The 19,326-nt window shown below is 41.4% G+C and overlaps 2 protein-coding genes and 2 non-coding genes across 4 annotated transcripts; all 4 read right to left on the bottom strand.

Annotated features, from left to right (window-relative positions):
• Positions 1–2,477: 2,477 nt before the first annotated feature.
• On the bottom strand, positions 2,478–10,388 carry LOC115379232 (glycine--tRNA ligase-like). Its single transcript, XM_030079954.1, is given in 17 exon segments — positions 2,478–2,633; positions 3,027–3,217; positions 3,405–3,498; positions 5,394–5,503; positions 5,595–5,680; positions 5,779–5,924; positions 6,104–6,211; positions 6,312–6,476; positions 6,961–7,123; positions 7,235–7,384; positions 7,491–7,636; positions 7,784–7,860; positions 8,428–8,516; positions 8,929–9,070; positions 9,269–9,371; positions 9,624–9,725; positions 10,262–10,388. Coding segments are annotated over 17 exon segments (2,073 nt in total). The 5' UTR covers positions 10,307–10,388.
• A 1,299-nt stretch (positions 10,389–11,687) lies between these two features.
• On the bottom strand, positions 11,688–17,949 carry LOC115378836 (glycine--tRNA ligase). The gene is made up of 17 exons (XM_030079361.1): positions 17,668–17,949; positions 17,097–17,198; positions 16,856–16,958; positions 16,610–16,751; positions 15,932–16,020; positions 15,208–15,284; positions 14,955–15,100; positions 14,703–14,852; positions 14,427–14,589; positions 14,102–14,266; positions 13,889–13,996; positions 13,344–13,489; positions 13,155–13,240; positions 12,948–13,057; positions 12,763–12,856; positions 12,450–12,640; positions 11,688–12,214 (listed from the first exon to the last, which is right to left on the bottom strand). The coding sequence occupies exons 1-17, from the start codon at positions 17,914–17,916 to the stop codon at positions 12,089–12,091; spliced, it is 2,247 nt and encodes a 748-aa protein (XP_029935221.1). The 5' UTR covers positions 17,917–17,949; the 3' UTR covers positions 11,688–12,088.
• Positions 13,653–13,787, bottom strand: LOC115379330 (small nucleolar RNA SNORA84). The gene has a single exon (XR_003930237.1). It is a non-coding gene; the product is annotated as a small nucleolar RNA SNORA84 (small nucleolar RNA).
• Positions 16,102–16,236, bottom strand: LOC115379331 (small nucleolar RNA SNORA84). Its single transcript, XR_003930238.1, has one exon. It is a non-coding gene; the product is annotated as a small nucleolar RNA SNORA84 (small nucleolar RNA).
• Positions 17,950–19,326: the final 1,377 nt, after the last annotated feature.

Genomic DNA, 19,326 nt, shown 5'->3' with positions numbered 1-19,326 from the left:
CATAAAGGTGGCTTACTTTTTATCGGGCTACGTTGCCGTGGTAACGTATGCTGAACACCTAACCTGAGGCCTGTACCATAAAGCTGGATTTCGGCTTAGCGAGCTAACTTCAGGCTTAACCCTGGCTTTTCTGTACCATAAAGGTGGCTTACTTTTTATCGGGCTACGTTGCCGTGGTAACGTATGCTGAACACCTAACCTGCTCCGGAGCAGGCTAAGTTCAGGATAAGAGCTCAGCAGGTAGAAAAGCCCCACCTACTGACCAATCAGCTCTCTTGGAAAATGGCCTGCCCATTTTCCATTTCTTCTTCTTTTATAAAATTAAAATTAATACATTCTACAATTCTTCTTGTATTTTTTTTTTTTTTTTTTTTTTTAATGTTTATGAAAATAAATTAGGGGAATTTAATTCAGAGGGTTAAATAAAAGTCTGATAAAATACACGCCAGCCTCTGGGCTCCTTTAGGTTTCCATTAATTTTCTCATATTTAGTATTTAGGGAGTCTGCCCTGAAAAGTCCACATGGGAGTTGATGCTAAATGTTTTACTGTCTTTACGTGACAGTGAAATAATATTTTAACCAGCAGAATAATCACGAGGCGTCAGATGCTTTATAAAATGAAATATCAAAACCAGTTGAATCAAAGTGACGATTCTGACGAAACTCAAACTGAAGGCAGCGGTCCAGCGAGGGTCGACCCTCACTGTGAGAGAGGGCCAGTTCCTCTGCAGGAGTGTATGGCTGAGTGGGACACACATTCATTTATTGAACACACACGTTACTGTAGTCAGATCTACTCGTGCCGTCATGGTGGGGAAGTAATATTATAATCCCACTAATTTACGCATTGACACAGTCGGCGATTTTTTGCCACCATTCCTTGCGGCTTTTGGCAGCTGCAACTGTGCTGCTTTTTGCCTGGATTATTGATTTATATTCCTCGTATTTATTAATGATTATTGTCTACTCCTCGGTTGTGACGTATACGGCTCGGATAGATTTTTCCATGTCTGCGATTGGTCGCATGCAGCAAACTCCGCCCGTTTTATGTGAGCGCGCACAGATCAAGATTGGAAAGCCTGGGTTGAATTAGTGAGTTGATAGCTGGCTTTATGGTACCGAAAATCCTGAGTGCTGATGTCTCGTTAAGTGAAGCCAGATAAGTAAGAGAAAGCCTGACTATGTTAATCCATCTTTATGGTACAGGCCTCTGCTTCGGAGCAGGTTAAGTTCAGGATAAGAGCTCAGCAGGTAGAAAAGCCCCACCTACTTACCAATCAGCTCTCTTGGAAAATGGCCTGCCCATTTTCCCTTTCTTCTTCTTTTATAAAATTAAAATTAATACATTTTACTATTCTTCTTGTATTTTTTTTTTTTTTTTTTTTTTTTTTTTTTAATGTTTATGAAAATAAATTAGGGGAATTTAATTCAGAGGGTTAAATAAAAGTCTGATAAAATACACGCCAGCCTCTGGGCTCCTTTAGGTTTCCATTAGTTTGCTCATATTTAGTATTTAGGCTGGCTGCCCTGAAAAGTCCACATGGGAGTTGATGCCAAATGTTTTACAGTCTTTACGTGACAGTGAAATAATATTTTAACCAGCAGAATAATCACGAGGCGTCAGAAGCTTTATAAAATGAAATATCAAAACCAGTTGAATCAAAGTGACGATTCTGACGAAACTCAAACTGAAGGCAGCGGTCCAGCGAGGGTCGACCTTCACTGTTAGAGAGGGCCAGTTCCTCTGCAGGAGTGTACGGCTGAGTGGGAGACACATTCATTTATTGAACACACACGTTACTGTGGTCAGATCTACTCGTGCCGTCATGGTGGGGAAGTAATATTATAATCCCACTAATTTACGCATTGACACAGTCGGCGATTTTTTGCCACCATTCCTTGCGGCTTTTGGCAGCTGCAACTGTGCTGCTTTTTGCCTGGATTATTGATTTATATTCCTCGTATTTATTAATGATTATTGTCTACTCCTCGGTTGTGACGTATGCGGCTCGGGTAGATTTTTCCATGTCTGCGATTGGTCGCATGCAGCAAACTCCGCCCTTTTTATGTGAGCGCGCACAGATCTCGATTGGAAAGCCTGGGTTGAATTAGTGAGTTGATAGCCGGCTTTATGGTACCGAAAATCCTGAGTGCTGATGTCTCGTTAAGTGAAGCCAGATAAGTAAGAGAAAGCCTGACTATGTTAATCCAGCTTTATGGTACAGGCCTCTGTTCTCATGCTGTCGAATGCATCATCAGTTTAATTACAAATGTCTCAACAGATAGAAGGATAGAAAAGGACATATAAAACCTGGAATAAATACTCTATTCCCACTGAAATACATTAATTCTTATTAAAAAACAAAACAAAACAAAACAAAAAAAAACATTAAAATGAGAAATTCAGGCACTTAAACATGTTGTTTATTAACATCACTTCAATTAAATGTAAAATCTTGACTGACTAATTTGGTCCTTAGAGGTAGAAATTAAAGGAAGTTAATGAGTCCCACTTTATTTACTCCCTCTTGCTGGTCTCTTGTCCCTCAAAGATGGGATACTTTTTCTCCACCTCAGCCCACATCAAGGTGCCGTTGGCCAGATCTCGCACAATACCTGGCAACGCACTGACCTGTGGATAATATAGTGAATTATTGCAGTAAAACGATGCATGCACAAAAGGGAACCACTTTACTATAAGACTCCTCTTATGAAGGGTTATGAATTGTTCCTAACTGGGGTATTAATTAGGTTGCAAACACTTTATAAATCATTAATAAGCATTATAAACAAGATATAACATAGTTTCTAAGGATTGAAGGATGGTTGACTGATAAAGGGAGAAGATAAAGTAGGCTAAGCAACTAGGAAGATCTGAGATTTAATATTGCAGCAGCAACTTGCTCTTGCCATTCAGCCTGCATCAACGTATGAAAACTGTTGTAACTTGTTTATAAGTGTTTATTAATGATTTGTATCGTGTTTAAACTGATGCTAACTAAAGCGAAAAGTGTGAATGTTGTACCTCAGCTCTGATCTGAGTCATGGAGTCGCGGTCTCTCAGGGTAGCTGTGTGGGGCGTCTTGTTCACTGTGTCAAAGTCAATGGTGATGCCAAAGGCCACTCCGATCTCATCTGTCCTGGCGTAGCGCTTCCCGATGGATCCTGAAGAGTCGTCCACTTTGTGAGACACACCGTTTTTGGTCAACGCCTCAGCTGAGAGAAGATAGTGTGAAGAAAAACAAGCAATGCATTTGAACAGAGCAGCTTTTTAATGCATAAAATCCAATGACAAATAATGGAAATGCTGAATTTATTATTTATACAAATCTACTAACATTTACACAGAACAATACTGTATTTCTAAGACACATTAATGTCATATGATAGTACTGTTACTCACACAACTCCCGGACAAAAGGCATAAACTCCTGGTTTTGGCTCAGAGGAAGGACAGAACATTTGTATGGAGCTACAGTGGCAGGGAAGCTGAAATACTAGAGAGCAGATAAGTCATCAATTAGAATGAATGGCAAGGGTGGAAGTGCCTAATTACATTTCCTCACATTAACTGAGCAGCTATTTTTTGCATCATAAACTTAACTTTATTGTGCAATTTCTAATGTTTCCCGTTAGAAGAATCTAGTTTGAACTCTCATTATGGGGGAAAAAAAATCACATGTAACACAGTTCACTTTTCTAAAAAAGTAACACAGGAACTTTTTGTAAATCAACTACTTTGTCACAGTGCTCTATTTGAATAGTTATGGTAAAATACTTTCCACCGCTGAGCAATGATACATCTGACGCATACATTTTTCAATATACAGCGGGGAAAATAAGTATTGAACACGTCAACATTTTTCTCAGTAGATATATTTCAAATGGGGCTATTGACATGAAATTTTCACCAGATGTCGGTAACAACCCAAGAAATCCACACATACAAAGAAATCAAAACAAATAAGTCCATAAATTAAGTTATGTGTAATAAAGTAGAATGACACAGGGAAAAAGTATTGAACACATGAAACCAGCTGAAATCTGTCACAATTTAGAAAGCAATCCTGCCCCCTATCAGAGCAAATTAATATCAGCTGGTTTAGTCCTAATTGATGGCCGATAAAAAGGTTTCTCATTACCAAGGTGTCACACAAGAAGCATCTCATGATGGGTAAAAGCAAAGAGCTCTCTCAAGACCTTCGCAACCTTATTGTTGCAAAACATATTGATTGCATTGGTTACAGACGTATTTCTAAACTTCATTTCACCATAAACCGGCCAAGACCAGGTGCTCCTTGCAAGATTTCTGACAGAGGAGTCAAAAGAATAATCAGAAGAGTTGTCTAAGAGCCAAGGACCACTCGCGGAGAGCTTCAGAAAGACCTGGAATTAGCAGGTACAGTTGTTTCAAAGAAAACAATAAGTAATGCCCTCAACAGCCATGTCCTCTATGCATGTTCACCGCGCAAGACTCCATTACTGAAGAAAAAAGCATGTTGAAGCTTGTTTAAAGTTTGCTGCACAACATTTGGACAAGCCTGTGAAATACTGGGAGAATATAGTCTGGTCAGATGAGAGCAAAACTGAACTCTTTGGATGTCATAGCACACACCATGTTTCGAGGGCAAATGGCACTGCACATCACCCCCAAAACACCAACAGTGAAGTTTGAATTTGGATTGGTTTGGAAGATTCTGCTGCCATCTACCAGGATGCTGAAGATGAAACGAGGGTGGACATTTCAGCAAGACAATGATCCCAAACACACAGCCAAGGAAACAATTGGTTTCAGAGAAAGAAAATAAAGCTGCTAGAATGACCCAGTCAATCACTCAACTTGAATCCAAATGAAAATGTATGGAAAGAACTGAAGATCAGAGTTCATAGAGGAGGCCCCCGGAGCCCTCAAGATTTGAAGACAGTTTGTCTGGGAAAAATAGGCCAAAATCACACCCGAGCAATCTAGTTTCTCCATACTGGAGGCGTCTTGAAGCTGTCATTACCAACAAAGGCTTTTCTACTAAGTATAAAATAAATTTCAGTATATATGTAACTAACTTACGTATGTACTTACTTACTTACTTACTTACTACTACTATACATTTTCCCTATGTCATTCCACTTTATTACACATAATGTATGGACTTATTTGTTTTGATTTCTTTGTATGTGTGGATTACTTGGGTTGTTACCGACATCTGGTGGAAATTTCATGTAAATAGCCCCATTAGAAATATATTTACTGAGAAAAATGTTGACGCATTCAATACTTATTTTCCCCGCTGTATCAAGTGTATACATTTTTATGCACTAACTTCTGACTGGACATGATGCTGGATGAGCATGTGAGGCCAGCTCAGACTTTAGTCCTGCTTCAAAGCCATCCTACCGTTCTCTGCTCATCACCTTCCCGGACGCGGAACGAGTGCTCGAAGATAGAGTACATGATCCTGCCGATGCCAAAGGAGGGCTCGATTACATTGGGAACAATCTCCTCCACTGTGGGAAAACAGAGACAGGTGGTTTCCCACAAGAACAACACGCTGCTCTGCTCTGCAGCTCTACGGCCAGGTCTGGCTTCTTCTCTTACCGTGCAAGGTCTTCTGAAATCTCCTCACGCTGACCATGTCTCTGTTGAGTTTAAAAGACTTGCCCTCAGTCTCGATGATGAACTCCCTGTGGAAATGGACACAGTGTCTCCAAATGAACTTGGCAACGAACAAATGCATTCAGAAATAAACATCATCATTGATAACCACTGCAGTGTTAATTACCCGTTTTCATTGAGCAGCTTCTCCTGATCAGTAATGTAACATTCATCACAGATTGCCAAGTATTCCAGGATTGACTTGGCATCTCTCTTGTAGGCCATGCCTATGGCTCCCTTGTTGGGCTCAAACTGGACGACATTTACAACTTTGTGTGCAGACGTTAAGGAGCAGGACAGAGAACTCCTAAGTACAACCAGGCCATATTAGCAACTTGCAGGCAACAGTAAAGAGGAAATGGAGGTTGCATCATCACAGCCAGCAGATGTGAACAGTCAGATTAAGATAACACTGTGGTCAAGGTTGGTAAATTGTCTGTACAGAAGGATATGGGTTGTTTGAGGAGCTTTTCGGCCACTAGAGGGACTTTGGTGGCTCTGGAGTGGCACGAGAGATCATAGCAAGAGCGGTCAGCACAGCCCACAATCTCAATCCAGCCCTGTGGGAGAACAGCTAGTGATCAAGTGTGGACAAGGTAGATTTGTGTGCCCTCTTCAGGCTGTTGAGCTTATACATGAGGATGAAACAGAAAGATTTACATAAGAGGTTTTGGACTCGGCATCCCAGCAGTCGCAGGCGTAGTGGGCCATTTCATTTTCCATGTGCTGACGGAAACGCACTTTATCTTTGGACAACCCCACTTTGATCAAATACAGGTAGATTCTTCCAATGAAGTAACCCAGGACAGAGTTGTTGATCACTCCCTGGAGCAGACAGAGCAAGAAGTCTGTTATCAGTTCAATTATTACATTTCTGAAAACTGAACATTCTCATTCTTCCAATTAATGCAATAATAATAAACTAATTACTAACTAAAGTAATTAAAGTAAAATACGAAACTGACAGGAAAGTTTATTTAGAGCCCTTAATCACTGTTACAGTCTCAAAGGGCTTTACCGACCCACAGTTAATTGAAAACAAAAATGACATCCCCTTCTATAAACCCTCATAGAGGCAAGAAAAAAGTCCCCTTCATCACATTAGTGGATTTTTTTTTACTACATTAACAGGATTATAACACTGTCATAATATAACTCCAATCATGATTGCATTAATGGTTATCTACCCTAACAGGGAGCAATAGATGTATAATTAGCGCCTGTTGTCATCTTCACACTGAACCAAAGATGATTTAGCTCTGAGGATAAACCCAGTCTCATTATCACAGCTGACAAAGGTGATCATTACCTGCTCCACAGCATCCCCCAGCCTCATGATTTGGGCAGACTGGCCGCTGGTCTGAGCCTTGGAGGAGTACAACATGATTTCTAGGTCAGCCACATTGGGGAATTTAGGGTGGACCTTCTCAGCTGGGTCCACAAAGTGCTCAATCTCAGCCATGGTGAACTCTCTGCAGGAAGGACAAGAGAAAGCATGTATATTGGCCTGGTGATGAACACACTGTGTTTATGACAAATTTGCAGCTGAATAATGAAACAGAGGACAAGATGTGTCCGGCTACCTGACACGGATGAGTCCAGAGCGAGGAGAGATCTCATTCCTGAAGGAGTTGCCAATCTGAGCTGCACCAAAGGGAAGCTTGCCTTGGTTAAACTCCAATAAGCGCTTGAAGTTGAGGAACATCCCCTGGGCAGTTTCAGGCCTCAGATAGCTGTGAAGAAGGAATTAGTTGATGCAATGTCGATACAACAAATGCTCTCCACATGGCATGGTTGTACTTGCAGAGTGCACAGATGTTGTGTTATATTGATCCATACCCAGGCATATTCCCGCCTGGCCCAATGGATGTCTGGAACATCAGGTTGAAGGAGATGGGAGGTGTGAGGTCATTTCCTGTGGAGGGCGACTTGACGCTGTACTTCACAAAGAGATCAGCCAACTCCTGCTGAGCATAGTTGTCCATCTGAAACAGAGAGAATGTGTGTGCATGATTCCCCAGCCAGTACAAGTCTGCACCGAGATGTAGAGATGCTTGATCTTCACCAGCATCAGATCTTTGAATGTGTGTATGTGCACAGTACTTTGAAATTTATATTTATCAAACACACACCTGAGTGATCACATCCTCCATCTCATTCGCCTTCTCCACTGAGCATTTCTCATCAGACATCAGCTTTTTTAAGTGAGCTGAGGGGAAAAACACCTCACTTAGCAACTGTTTTAAACCAGTTACAAAAATATGAAAAATATGAGTCATTTAGCTTGCCATCAACAGTAATCTGGGTGCACTTTAACATCTAAAAGTATTGTCATTTTAGTTTGATCTAAGCCTGAGGACAAGAATCACCATATCAGCTGTGACATACCAGTCACCTGCAGTCCCACCCCTGCCTGCAGTTATTTTGGAAGATAACCCGCTCAGGCAGGTAACACCTGTCCATATAGATTCTTAAATTTCAATAAAATGCACAAAGTCACCAAAATCATTATGACATTATGACATTATTCTGTGACATGCAAGTTGCAGACTAATATAATTGCGGCATTCCCAGCTCAATCAGCAACTATCCGCTCTTTTCAAGCATTTGGCCTACAAGTTGTGCTTATTGCACAGGCAGGCCGTTTGTCCTTGGGGATGAAAGCGGACACCCGGTTAGTAAAAGAGCAGAACAATAGGAAGTCCTGGGCAGGACTCAGCTGGGTGGGGTTCATTTCAACTCTCTAAATGACATAATGGTCGGAGAACAAAGTCACCTTTGAGGAGGTGATCAGCACGGAAGCATTCCCCCGTTTTTGCATCTTTCACCATGTAGTCAGCAAATTTATCCACATGCCCCGATGTCCTGAGAAGAATAAACAAGTTATAACACGAATCACGAGATATTTTTATGTCCAGTCTGACTTCTGTTCTTATTCTCTTGATCTGGTACTGCATGTAAATTGCATATGGCTGTAATCATCTATGCTTGTGTAGATGTTTTTGGGTTTAAAGGAACAGTTCACACCAAAAAAAATCTCCCTTACACCTAGTGCAATCTAATCAGCTAAAAGCAATCATCAAATACAAAGTAGAACACCATAAACTGTCTAGTTAGCCAGTGTTTTTCCACAGGAAATAGTTTCCAAAAACCTTTTGCAACATGAAACTACCAGGATGGCTAGACTGCACTAAGTCAGGAAATATCTTTTTGAGAATTCGAGCATTTTGAGTGAACTGTTCCTTTAAATGCTGATGCTGTAGATGATGTCACCTACTTGAGGACAGGCTCAGGTGTCAGCATGGTGCAGTCGATCTCCAGGATCTGCTCCTCCTGGATGAAGTGCTGCCTCCAGGCCTGCAGGATGTTGTTCTTCAGGGCACAGCCCACGGGGCCAAAGTCGTACAGGCCGCTCACACCTGAGCCACATGCAGGTTAACTAAGTCACTCATTGCACTACACTGAAATGTTTATGGTTACAGTACATGCACTGTGAAACTCTATTTTATTTATTTACACTCTGAATTTAACTTGTCTGCAATATGCAACATAATTGCGACATGGTTTCCTGCTATTTGCATTTCCCTTTCATTTGGCCAATCCATATAATGTTTTACCTCCATATATGGCAAAGGCTTGATCATAGAAGAATCTCCTCTTTAATGTATCCTCTATCTTTGATCTGTCGACCTCATCATCTTTGGGCTGCAAAGCCAGCTCCTGGTATGAGGCACACATGATTGCACAGTAGTATATACCACTTTGTTTGCACAGGTCAAAACAGGTCAACATGTTGTGCTATAACAATAATAATAATAAACTATAATCTGAGGTGTTTCATCTCTGTAATAAAACTGAGAAATGAGGCAAAAGGGTAGGGACTTTGCGCTTTATGTGGAGGGATACAGAGGGAAAAAAAACAAAGAGAGAGAGAAAGAGGGGGAAACAACCCAGCAGGCTTTCTAGACTCACTTTTGTTTCCAGAATTCTCTTCCTGGCTTTCAGCTCTGCTACAGCTTTACTGATGTCCTGCTCAGGGGCTCCCTGCTCTTTCAGCAGGCGCAGCAGCTCACCCTGAGCACAGGCAAAGCAAATAACAAAAAACAAAAAAACAATAAACAGTATACTTTCACTTTCACGTGAACACGCACAGACTCAAGGAACTCTTCAAAGAGTATTTTTATTGCTGTTATCTTGCAAAGATTAGAATGAGAGCAGTCAAACATTCCTCTAATCTACCACACATATGCAGATTAAATGTTTACTCTTGTTCTCGCAGTTTGGAATGAATTATTAGTGATCACCATAAGTCAAACAAAACCATTTGTAATATCAGAAAAGCATAAACTTTTATCCCTTTCGCGTAAAATATAATCGTTTAATTTACACTGCATCATTTTCATGCTACCTACAGAATCGACCTTGTTAATTACTTGCAAATATTAGCTTCATTAACTCTACAATCACCGCACTCTATAGTCCACTCCAAATAATTTTCACTTAATAACAATATTTCATGCTATGCGCTGAAATTGTTCTGCAGATATAAAGGTGGTTAAATTAGTTCAGGTGGGATTTCGCCGTGTTGCAGCTGAGGTGTGAAAACTCACCTGTTCCTTCAGAGCTTGCCTTAAAGGAGCGAGGACTTCCTCCATGGTCACGCGTCGGGGGATCGCTGCGCAAAAAGCCGAGCTGCAAGCTGCGGTGCTGCTTTGTTTTAAACTGGACTTTTCACATTTACTTTTCCTTAAGCCGGGAGAAACACTGGGAGGCGCCTGCAGGCCGGTCAATCACAGCGCTTGAAACTGAGGGGATTTGTTGCATCAGCCAGAAAGCGAAAACATGACGGCAAACAAGAAAAACTAACTCTGTGTGTGTGTGTGTGTGTGTGTGTGTGTGTGTGTGTGTGTGTGTGAGAGAGAGAGAGAGAGAGAGAGAGAGAGAGAGAGAGAGAGAGAGAGAGAGAGAGAGTGGGGGTCATGCATAAAAGTGCAATGCATTACTTCATGCATTAACACCTCATGAATCATCAGGATTAACACCAGGTCAAAGATCATTCATGACCTCTTGCATGAACAAGTTAATTAACGCATCAGCTAAATTATGTATCATGTTTGCAACCCCTCAAATAAAGTGGTGAACCATTTGATCTCTATTGTCTGTTATCAGGTATTTACAATTACACATTATTTAATGACCCTAACCCTGGACCCCAACACACACACACACACATTTTCTTTTTGTATTTTCTTACATGAAATCAGGTTATTTCATGTACCTTTACAATAAAGTGTTACCAACGTGAAGTAATTTCATGCAGTCCGAGCTGTGCCACAGGATTCATGAAGTTCTTGAATTCAAGGAAGCCCTCAGGCTCCTCATCATTACATACTAGTCTTGCAGACCAGGTGGTGCATGTCTGCAAATTCCTGTCCTCTGGTCAACCCTGGCCATCCAGGTTAAAGTTTTTTTTTCTAGAAGCCTCTCCTATCAGAGGCGCTGCAGCTTGGGGAATATGAATTTACCAACTTAGAGAGTAAATTAAATCTAACTCAGCCAGTAGGGCACTAAGAGAAAAATTCATTTCCTATCATAAAGTGATGTAGAGGATTAGTGGTAATGGGGTTCTCAGTCAAGTCATGACATATATTGTGGTGTTAGCTTATCAAATTTTTAAAATATATAATTTGTGTTTTTTTTTGTTGTTGTTTGTTTCCAAAATTATGCTGTGCAGGAGAAACTGTATGTCAGACAAACAGCAATGCAACATAAGTCTCTATGAAAATCTGCCTGATTTCAGTAAGAATGTAAACATGGAAGGAAAAACACCCAGAGTCCCATATGTGATGCAGTTTTGATAAATGCTTTTCCTAAAAACCCTCACAGTGTGTAGTATGTGTGACTCCAGTCTGAATGAAACCCCTAATACTGGACTCATTAGCACTGCTCAGTTATGCAGAACTCCTAAACATTAAATGACTGGTTAGCTGTGTTTTTTTATGCTTGGAAAACTTCACAGAAAATGCCAAAGTCATATGCCTGTGTCCAGTACGTGCTGGCTGTTTTTATTGAATCGAAATTGTTAAACATCTCAATCCAATACACCCAAAAACTGGAATGGTGAAGTCCCCTTCCACAGAAGACTCAACAACCTGATCGTGTTTACTCCCTTTTAAAAACATGTGACATGCCCTTACATGGATGAAATGATTCTCATCGAGGGAACAAGAGTCTTTTGAAAGCCTTCCACATCTGTTAGGTACCATGAATACATGACATTTAATTAGAAGTTGAATTTCAGTGATTGCAGTGGTGTAGAACATAAACGAGCTCGGTGCACCGCTGCTGCTTGTCACAATACAATTGCAATATTCTTCGTATTGATGCATATGCAAAAGTCTTAATTTTCATTCGAGTGACTGGCAGATGAGTGACCTTTATTCTTCAATTGTGTCCTTCTTGCTGGTCTCCTGTCCTTCAAAAATGGGGTACTTGCTCTCCACTTCGGCCCAAGTCAAGGTGCCGTTTGCCAGATCTCTGACAATTACGGGCAACTCACTGACCTGAGGAAAGAACAGAAAATGTCACCTTATATATAAGCTTTTTGGACTAACTGTGTACTAGTTTTGCAATAAAATAACTTAAAAATGCTTCTGGCCTTCTAGTTTTAAATGTAAAAGTAACTAATAAGTACACAAATAAGGTTTGTAGAGCTGTGCTGTGCTTTCACAATCGTTGCAGGCCTTGGACTTGAAAAAAATGCCAGTGAACTCAGTAAGGAAAGGGTATGTGCTATACCTCGGCTCTGATCTGTGTCATGGAGTCGCGGTCTCTCAGGGTAGCTGTGTGGGGCGTCTTGTTCACTGTGTCAAAGTCGATGGTGATGCCAAAGGCCACTCCAATCTCATCTGTCCTGGCGTAGCGCCTCCCGATGGATCCTGAGGAGTCGTCCACTTTGTGAGACACACCGTTTTTGGTCATTGCCTCAGCTGAAAAGGGAATGAGAGGGTGAAGAGCGAGTTAATTGATAACCAAGCCAGCAGAACATACAATTTCTCCTCTTCACTGATAAAAATGGGTTCTTACAGTACATGATTATGTGGTCACTTACATAACTCTTTCACGAAAGGCATGAATTCCTGATTTTGGCTCAAAGGAAGGACGGAACATTTGTACGGAGCGACAGTAGCGGGGAAGCTGAAATACTGTGGAAGAAAAAAAAAGAAAAAACACTCAGTGCAGAGGAAAACAAAATCAAGGACAAACAGTCCACCAACAATGTACAGTCCTACTTACCGTTCTTTGTTCGTCACCTTCTCTGACATGGAATGTGTGCTCAAAGATGGTGTACATGATTCTACCAATTCCAAAGGAGGGTTCAATTACGTTAGGGACAACTTCTTCCACTGCAAACAAGAAATACAGGCGGCTATGTTACTGAAGTTTACACTCTCAAGTTGCCCAGTGTTGTTTTCAGCTAATATTTCATTTGTAAAACCTCACCATGCAGAGTCTTCTGGAACCTCTTTACGCTGACCATGTCCTTCGTCAGTTTGAAAGACTTGCCTTCCATCTCAATGGTAAACTCTCTGCAAGATAAAAAAAATTAGATAGTGACTAGTGGAAATTACAAAGCTACAGCTATTCAACATGTGTCCATACTGCTCCATGACTGCTGTTGTCAGCACTTACCCATTCTCATTGAGCAGCTGCTCCTGCTCTGTAATGAAGCATTCATCACACACAGAGAGGTACTCCATGGCTATCTTAGCATCCTTCTTGTAGGCCTTGCCAATGGCTCCCTTGTTGGGCTCAAATTGGACGACATTTACAACTTTGTGCAAAGAAGTTAAGGAGTTGCACAGTGGAATGACTAGACAACAAGGTACACAGAGCCTGTTTGGTGTTCAAAGAATTTCTTTTGCAGGATTAATGTTGTCACAGTATAAGGATATGGGTTCTTTTAGATGCACTGCATTAAAATTAAAAAAAAAAAAAAAAAAATGTTTCTGCAACCGGGCTATGGAAGACTGCTATAGTGACAGCTCCCATGCATAAAATCGCAGAGTCAATATGTGCCTGCCAATCAAAACCCATAGATCAGCACTTTGGAGCTGTCTATAGGAACCACCAGGCACTCAGTGTCTAAACATTTAACCAACCACATATTTACAATTAAAGGGTGGTGTTCAAAGAATTTCTTTTGCACGATTAATGTTGTCACAGTATAAGGATATGGGTTCTTTTAGAGGCTTTTCAGCAACCAGAGGGACCTTTGTAGCCCGTGCATGGCATTTCAGATCATAACAGGATCGGTCAGCGCACCCCACAATCTCTATCCAGCCCTGCAAGGGACAAACACCGCATTGAGCAACAATGTGCGAAACTCCTGATGTGTTCAAGTATCTCTATGGTTATAAAAATACTGTGAGGAAGAAATCTGAACTTACATAGGAGGTTTTGGTCTCAGCATCCCAGCAGTCGCAGGCATAGTGGGCCATCTCATTGTCCATGTGCTGACGGAAGCGCAGCTTGTCTTTGGCCACACCTACTTTAGTAAGGTAGAGGTAGATCCTCCCAATGAAATATCCTAGGACGGAGTTATTGATCACTCCCTAAATAAGACAGAAGGTGAAGATCTCTATTAGATTTCAGTGGCTTAGTTGGTTACAGTGCTGGAGAAGATTTTATTTGTTTCAGTCATCTGCAAAGATTGTTTTAATACTAATGATAAACATATAGAACCAGTCCAGGCAACAAAGATGATATCATTACCTGCTCCACAGCATCCCCCAGCCTCATGATTTGGGCAGACTGGCCACTGGTCTGGGCCTTGGAGGAGTACAACATGATATCTAGGTCGGCCACATTGGGGAATTTAGGGTGGACTTTCTCCACTGGGTCCACAAAGTGCTCAATCTCAGCCATTGTGAACTCTCTGCAGGGAGATGTGGAGCACTTACATTTCTTTGCAGTCTCTCAATTCGACACATCATGTTAAGCAGAGAGAAAAACGCCTCTCCAAATAGTAGGTACCATAGGATCACTCACCTGACACGAATGAGTCCAGAGCGAGGAGAGATTTCATTCCTGAAAGAGTTTCCAATCTGAGCAGCAGCAAAGGGCAGTTTTCCCTGGTTGAACTCCAACAGACGCTTAAAGTTGAGGAAGATTCCCTGAGCTGTTTCAGGCCTCAGATAGCTGCAAATTTAAATTGATTCATTTAAGTGACAGATTATGAGACAAATTCGACAGCATTAAGGAAGGTTTGCCACAGTCCACATAGTTTATAACAGGTTTTACCCTGGCATATTCCCCCCAGGTCCAATGGATGTCTGAAACATCAGGTTGAAGGAGATGGGGGGTGTGAGGTCATTTCCTGTTGTTGGTGACTTGACGTTGTACTTCACAAACAGATCAGTCAATTCTTGCTGGGTATAGTTATCCATCTGAAAATAAAATTAGACAGAAACTCAAGTCAGTCTTGTTAAGATTCCCATCTGTCAGGATTTGCACATCCCACATGACTTAAGCAATTCTCCTCGGCAACACTCACCTGAGTAATAACATCCTCCATCTCAGCCTTCTTCTCCGCAGCGCACTTCTTATCAGACATCAGCTTCTGGAGGTGGGCTGTGGGATGCAGTGATACAGAAAACAAGGACACGTTTTTCCCCTTTCATTTCTAATGGATGTGTGTTTACTTGACAGATCGTGAAAAAAGCAAAACTGATTTTAATTTTACCGACAGCATAAATAATTGTCCTCAACAAATCAGTGGGGAAAAGCAGAAACATTTTGATTAGGTCTGAGAAATTAATCTAAATGTCTGAGTCCAGACAATTATGTTCTTATCAGAACACTTCATTTCGGCAAGGTCTCACATTTTGCCTAAAAATGTTGTAAAGAGGGCCAGAACTGTTCTCTGGATATCTCTATCCTTCCACTAGCGTTTGGCATCAGTCCAGGCTCTGTGATCCTCGACAGCTTGTATCCGTATGAGAGCCCTGTGTGATTCCTGCTGATCCAGCCACTTCCATTCTCCCTCAGGCCCAACACTGATACTTTGGGCCTTGCCAACCAGCAGCAGCAGCCGCCGCTGCAGACAACACATCAGCTTGGACCGTGTCCACCTCCCCCCCCTACAGACACCCATGAGCACTAAAGATGATGGACTCCACCACAGGCAGGTGTAATAACATTGACTTAGTTAGTTAACAAAGTAATGAAAGCTAAGTTAACAAGTACACTCAAAGGATGGCAGGCAGATGTAGACTTACCTTTGAGTAGATGGTCTGCCCTGAAGCACTCGCCATTCTTGACATCTTTCACCATGTAGTCAGCAAACTTATCCACATGTCCTGATGTTCTGGGAAAAGAGAACAGTATGATTGAACACGACTCTCTAAAAACTACAATCCTTCATGTGTAACTGCATTAAAATAAAAAAAAATGTTTCTGCAACCGGGCTATGGAAGACTGCTATGGTGACAGCTCCCATGCATAAAATCGCAGAGTCAATATGTGCCTGCCAATCAAAACCCACAGATCAGCACTTTAGAGCTGTCTATAGGAACCACCAGGCACTCAGTGTCTAAACATTTAACCAACCACATATTTACAATTAAAGGGTTTCATTCCAAAACTATGAATTTTGAAAGCATTTAACCATGTGAATTTTTTCAGCCACTATTTGAAAGAATAAATGATTATGTCTGCAAAAAATGAGATATTCTATAAACAAATTAGCTTGACTCATACCATCAATACTAACCAAAAAACAGTTTATCTTGTAAGCAAGCAGTATGGAAGAGAGGGTGTCTTCACTTATATGTTGTTTTGACATGAGACTCTCCCTATGATAACTAATAATGGCTGGTTACACCCGTGGCACCTGCAGATCACACGAGATTTTAATGCAGTAATGTGCTCTCAAGCTTTCTCTCCTTTCCACCTACTTGAGGACAGGCTCAGGTGTCAGCATGGTGCAGTCGATCTCCAGGATCTGCTCCTCCTGGATGAAGTGCTGCCTCCAGGCCTGCAGGATGTTGTTCTTCAGGGCACAGCCCACGGGGCCAAAGTCGTACAGGCCGCTCACACCTGAGGAGCAACACTGCATGGTAACAGAACGCTTAAAACTATGTATACGGTGGTTTCTGCGCTGAACTAATCGAGTTCCCCAGCAATAGTTGTCCTAATCTTACCTCCATAGATGGCAAAGGCCTGGTCGTAGAAGAATCGCCTCTTCAGGGTGTCTTCCATCTTGGTTCTGTCTACTATGTCATCTTTGGGCTGCAAGGAGAGTTCCTGCATGGGGAAGTACAGCATATGTTACAGTTTTAGATGCCTAAACTACTTCCAGCTATGTTACACAGTGCACACAGATTTTAAGGCAGCAGGGCAGGACATTCAGTTTTAAGTAGATTAGAGGAGCTGATGGCTTACCTTGGCCTCCAGGGTTCTCTTCCTCGCCTTCAGCTCGGCCACAGCTTTGGTGATATCCACATCAGGAGCGCCTTCCTGTTTCATTTGGCGGACGAGATCCCCCTGAAACAGACAAGTGTCGTGAGACTTGAGAGCTCTGCGTCCAGCGTCCAAACACGTTTAAGTGCAGACATGTTTGCACAGCGTGAAGCAAGTGATCGGCTAACACTTGTGTAAAACAAACAAACAAACAAACAAACAAAAAAAAAATGTCGGTTTCCAGCGGCTAACATTACTGTAGCACTGAGAGCCGGGCCTTTTCTCTTAACCCCACCCTGCTCACACCGTCTGCAGCAGCGGCGGCGGCATACTGAAACGTGGCAAAGATATACAGAGAGGCCGGTAGGGCGCAGAGTCTGACACATTTGTTAGCTAGCTACCAAGCGGCAGGCTAACATGGCTGTCCTCATTCATTGACAACTCCATAGGCAAGTTAGCCGGCTAGCCTGATAAGATAAAGTAGCTGAAACGCAAAGTGAATATTATATCTGAGGCTAAAGAGCTGGCTCTTGTTGTTAAAAGACGCTGTTACCTGTTCTTTGACTGCGAGCCTCAGTGGGGCAAGAACCTCCTCAATATTTCCATCCATATTTTGTCCTTCCGAAAGCTCCAACCAAAGACTTCTCTTCTTCTTCTTACGCAAGCCGACCGACAGAGAAAACGGCCTGTTGTGGGGCTTGAAGCGGAGCGACTGCCGCACAGGTCGGGCCCTCGGCACCAGGCAGACGGAGGAAATCTCAGTGCCGCTCCTCAGCAGTGCTGATGCTGCGCCGCGAAGCATGGACCGCCGTAATGCGAGAGGAGAAGAATGATGAAATCTCTGGAAACAAGCAAATGACGCTGCCGCTCCGCACACGCACTTTCGCCACGCAGCCACGTCAGGCAAACGTAGCTGATGCTGTATCGACAGATTCGACAAATAATAAAATAAAATAAAATAAAATAAAATATATTGTTCGTGATCAGTTCAAGGATTTGTATGATTTTTTTTATATCAGGGGAAATTGCTAACCTTATAATTTCTCTCGTGCGTCACACAATCAAAGTTACAAGCATGTAGTGCAGATTATAACCAACACAGGATCTACACAGGTCTATCATTGAGATATGTGTTTTTTTAATCCATGCGATTACATTTTTCCAATCACGAACATGTACAATGTAGGTGCTTGAATGGGTTTTCCTATTTGAATTTGATTATCTTATCAAATCACTGTAAAATGTAACCCTTTTAATGGTTATACTAAAATGTTCACTGAAAAAAATCTCAGAACAGAAGCCATGCTATAATTCAGATGTTTTCATGTCATTTATTGTAGTTATGTTACATCACTGTGCTGTCTATTTATTTCAGTTTTTGTGGTGTGATGATGTTTCCAACTGGTTGTTTTATGATAATGCATTGCATTTACAAAAAAAAATTCCTCATAAAAAATAAATAAAATAAAAATAACAAAAAACGGATATTATTAAACATCATTATACAATACATGGTATACATGGTATTATTATAATCCAAAAGAAAATGAAGACACCTTGCACCTGCTCCTTTCCAGAGTGCTGGAGTATGGCTACTAAGAAAAATAGTAATAGTAATAGTAATTCAAATAATATATATACAATACATACAATATTTTTGGTAATTTAAATAGTGTGTTTTTTCAATCGTGATTTAATACTATAGGATATTGCAGATGTTAATTTGATCATTTTTAGTTTGAATCATATTGAATCATAGGCAATTTCAACTCTAACTGTATTTCTAATCAGGGTAACTCTGCTTTAGTTTGTACAACAATTATTTCAAAGTAGATTTCCCAGATCTTCTGATGGATTATGGGGGATGTGCTTGTTTTTATAATCCCCCCAGACTCTGTTATTGGAACTGGAGAACATTTTATTGTAGACCTTTGAAATATCAACAAAAATCCTATGAATCTACAGCCATAGTCCACCATGTGTTGTATGCTCTCCTGTTATGTCTCATCTCGGTGGATTCACCTGTTTGCAGAGACGAGGAGCCCTTCCTTCCTGCCAGAGAAGATAAATCCCAGACACTTCATGCATCTCTAAGGCACAGATATAATCGTCTCAGCCTTATTAAAAGCTGTCTTGATTTGTCAGCCGAATGCCCAGCTGTGACCTCTCCTGCCTCAAACTGTTTAACAACCTCTCCTGGATACAAAAGTTT

Source organism: Myripristis murdjan, chromosome 20 (assembly GCF_902150065.1).
Source record: "Myripristis murdjan chromosome 20, fMyrMur1.1, whole genome shotgun sequence".
Taxonomy (NCBI): Eukaryota; Metazoa; Chordata; class Actinopteri; order Holocentriformes; family Holocentridae; genus Myripristis; species Myripristis murdjan.
This window is presented reverse-complemented; position numbering and strand designations above follow the sequence as displayed.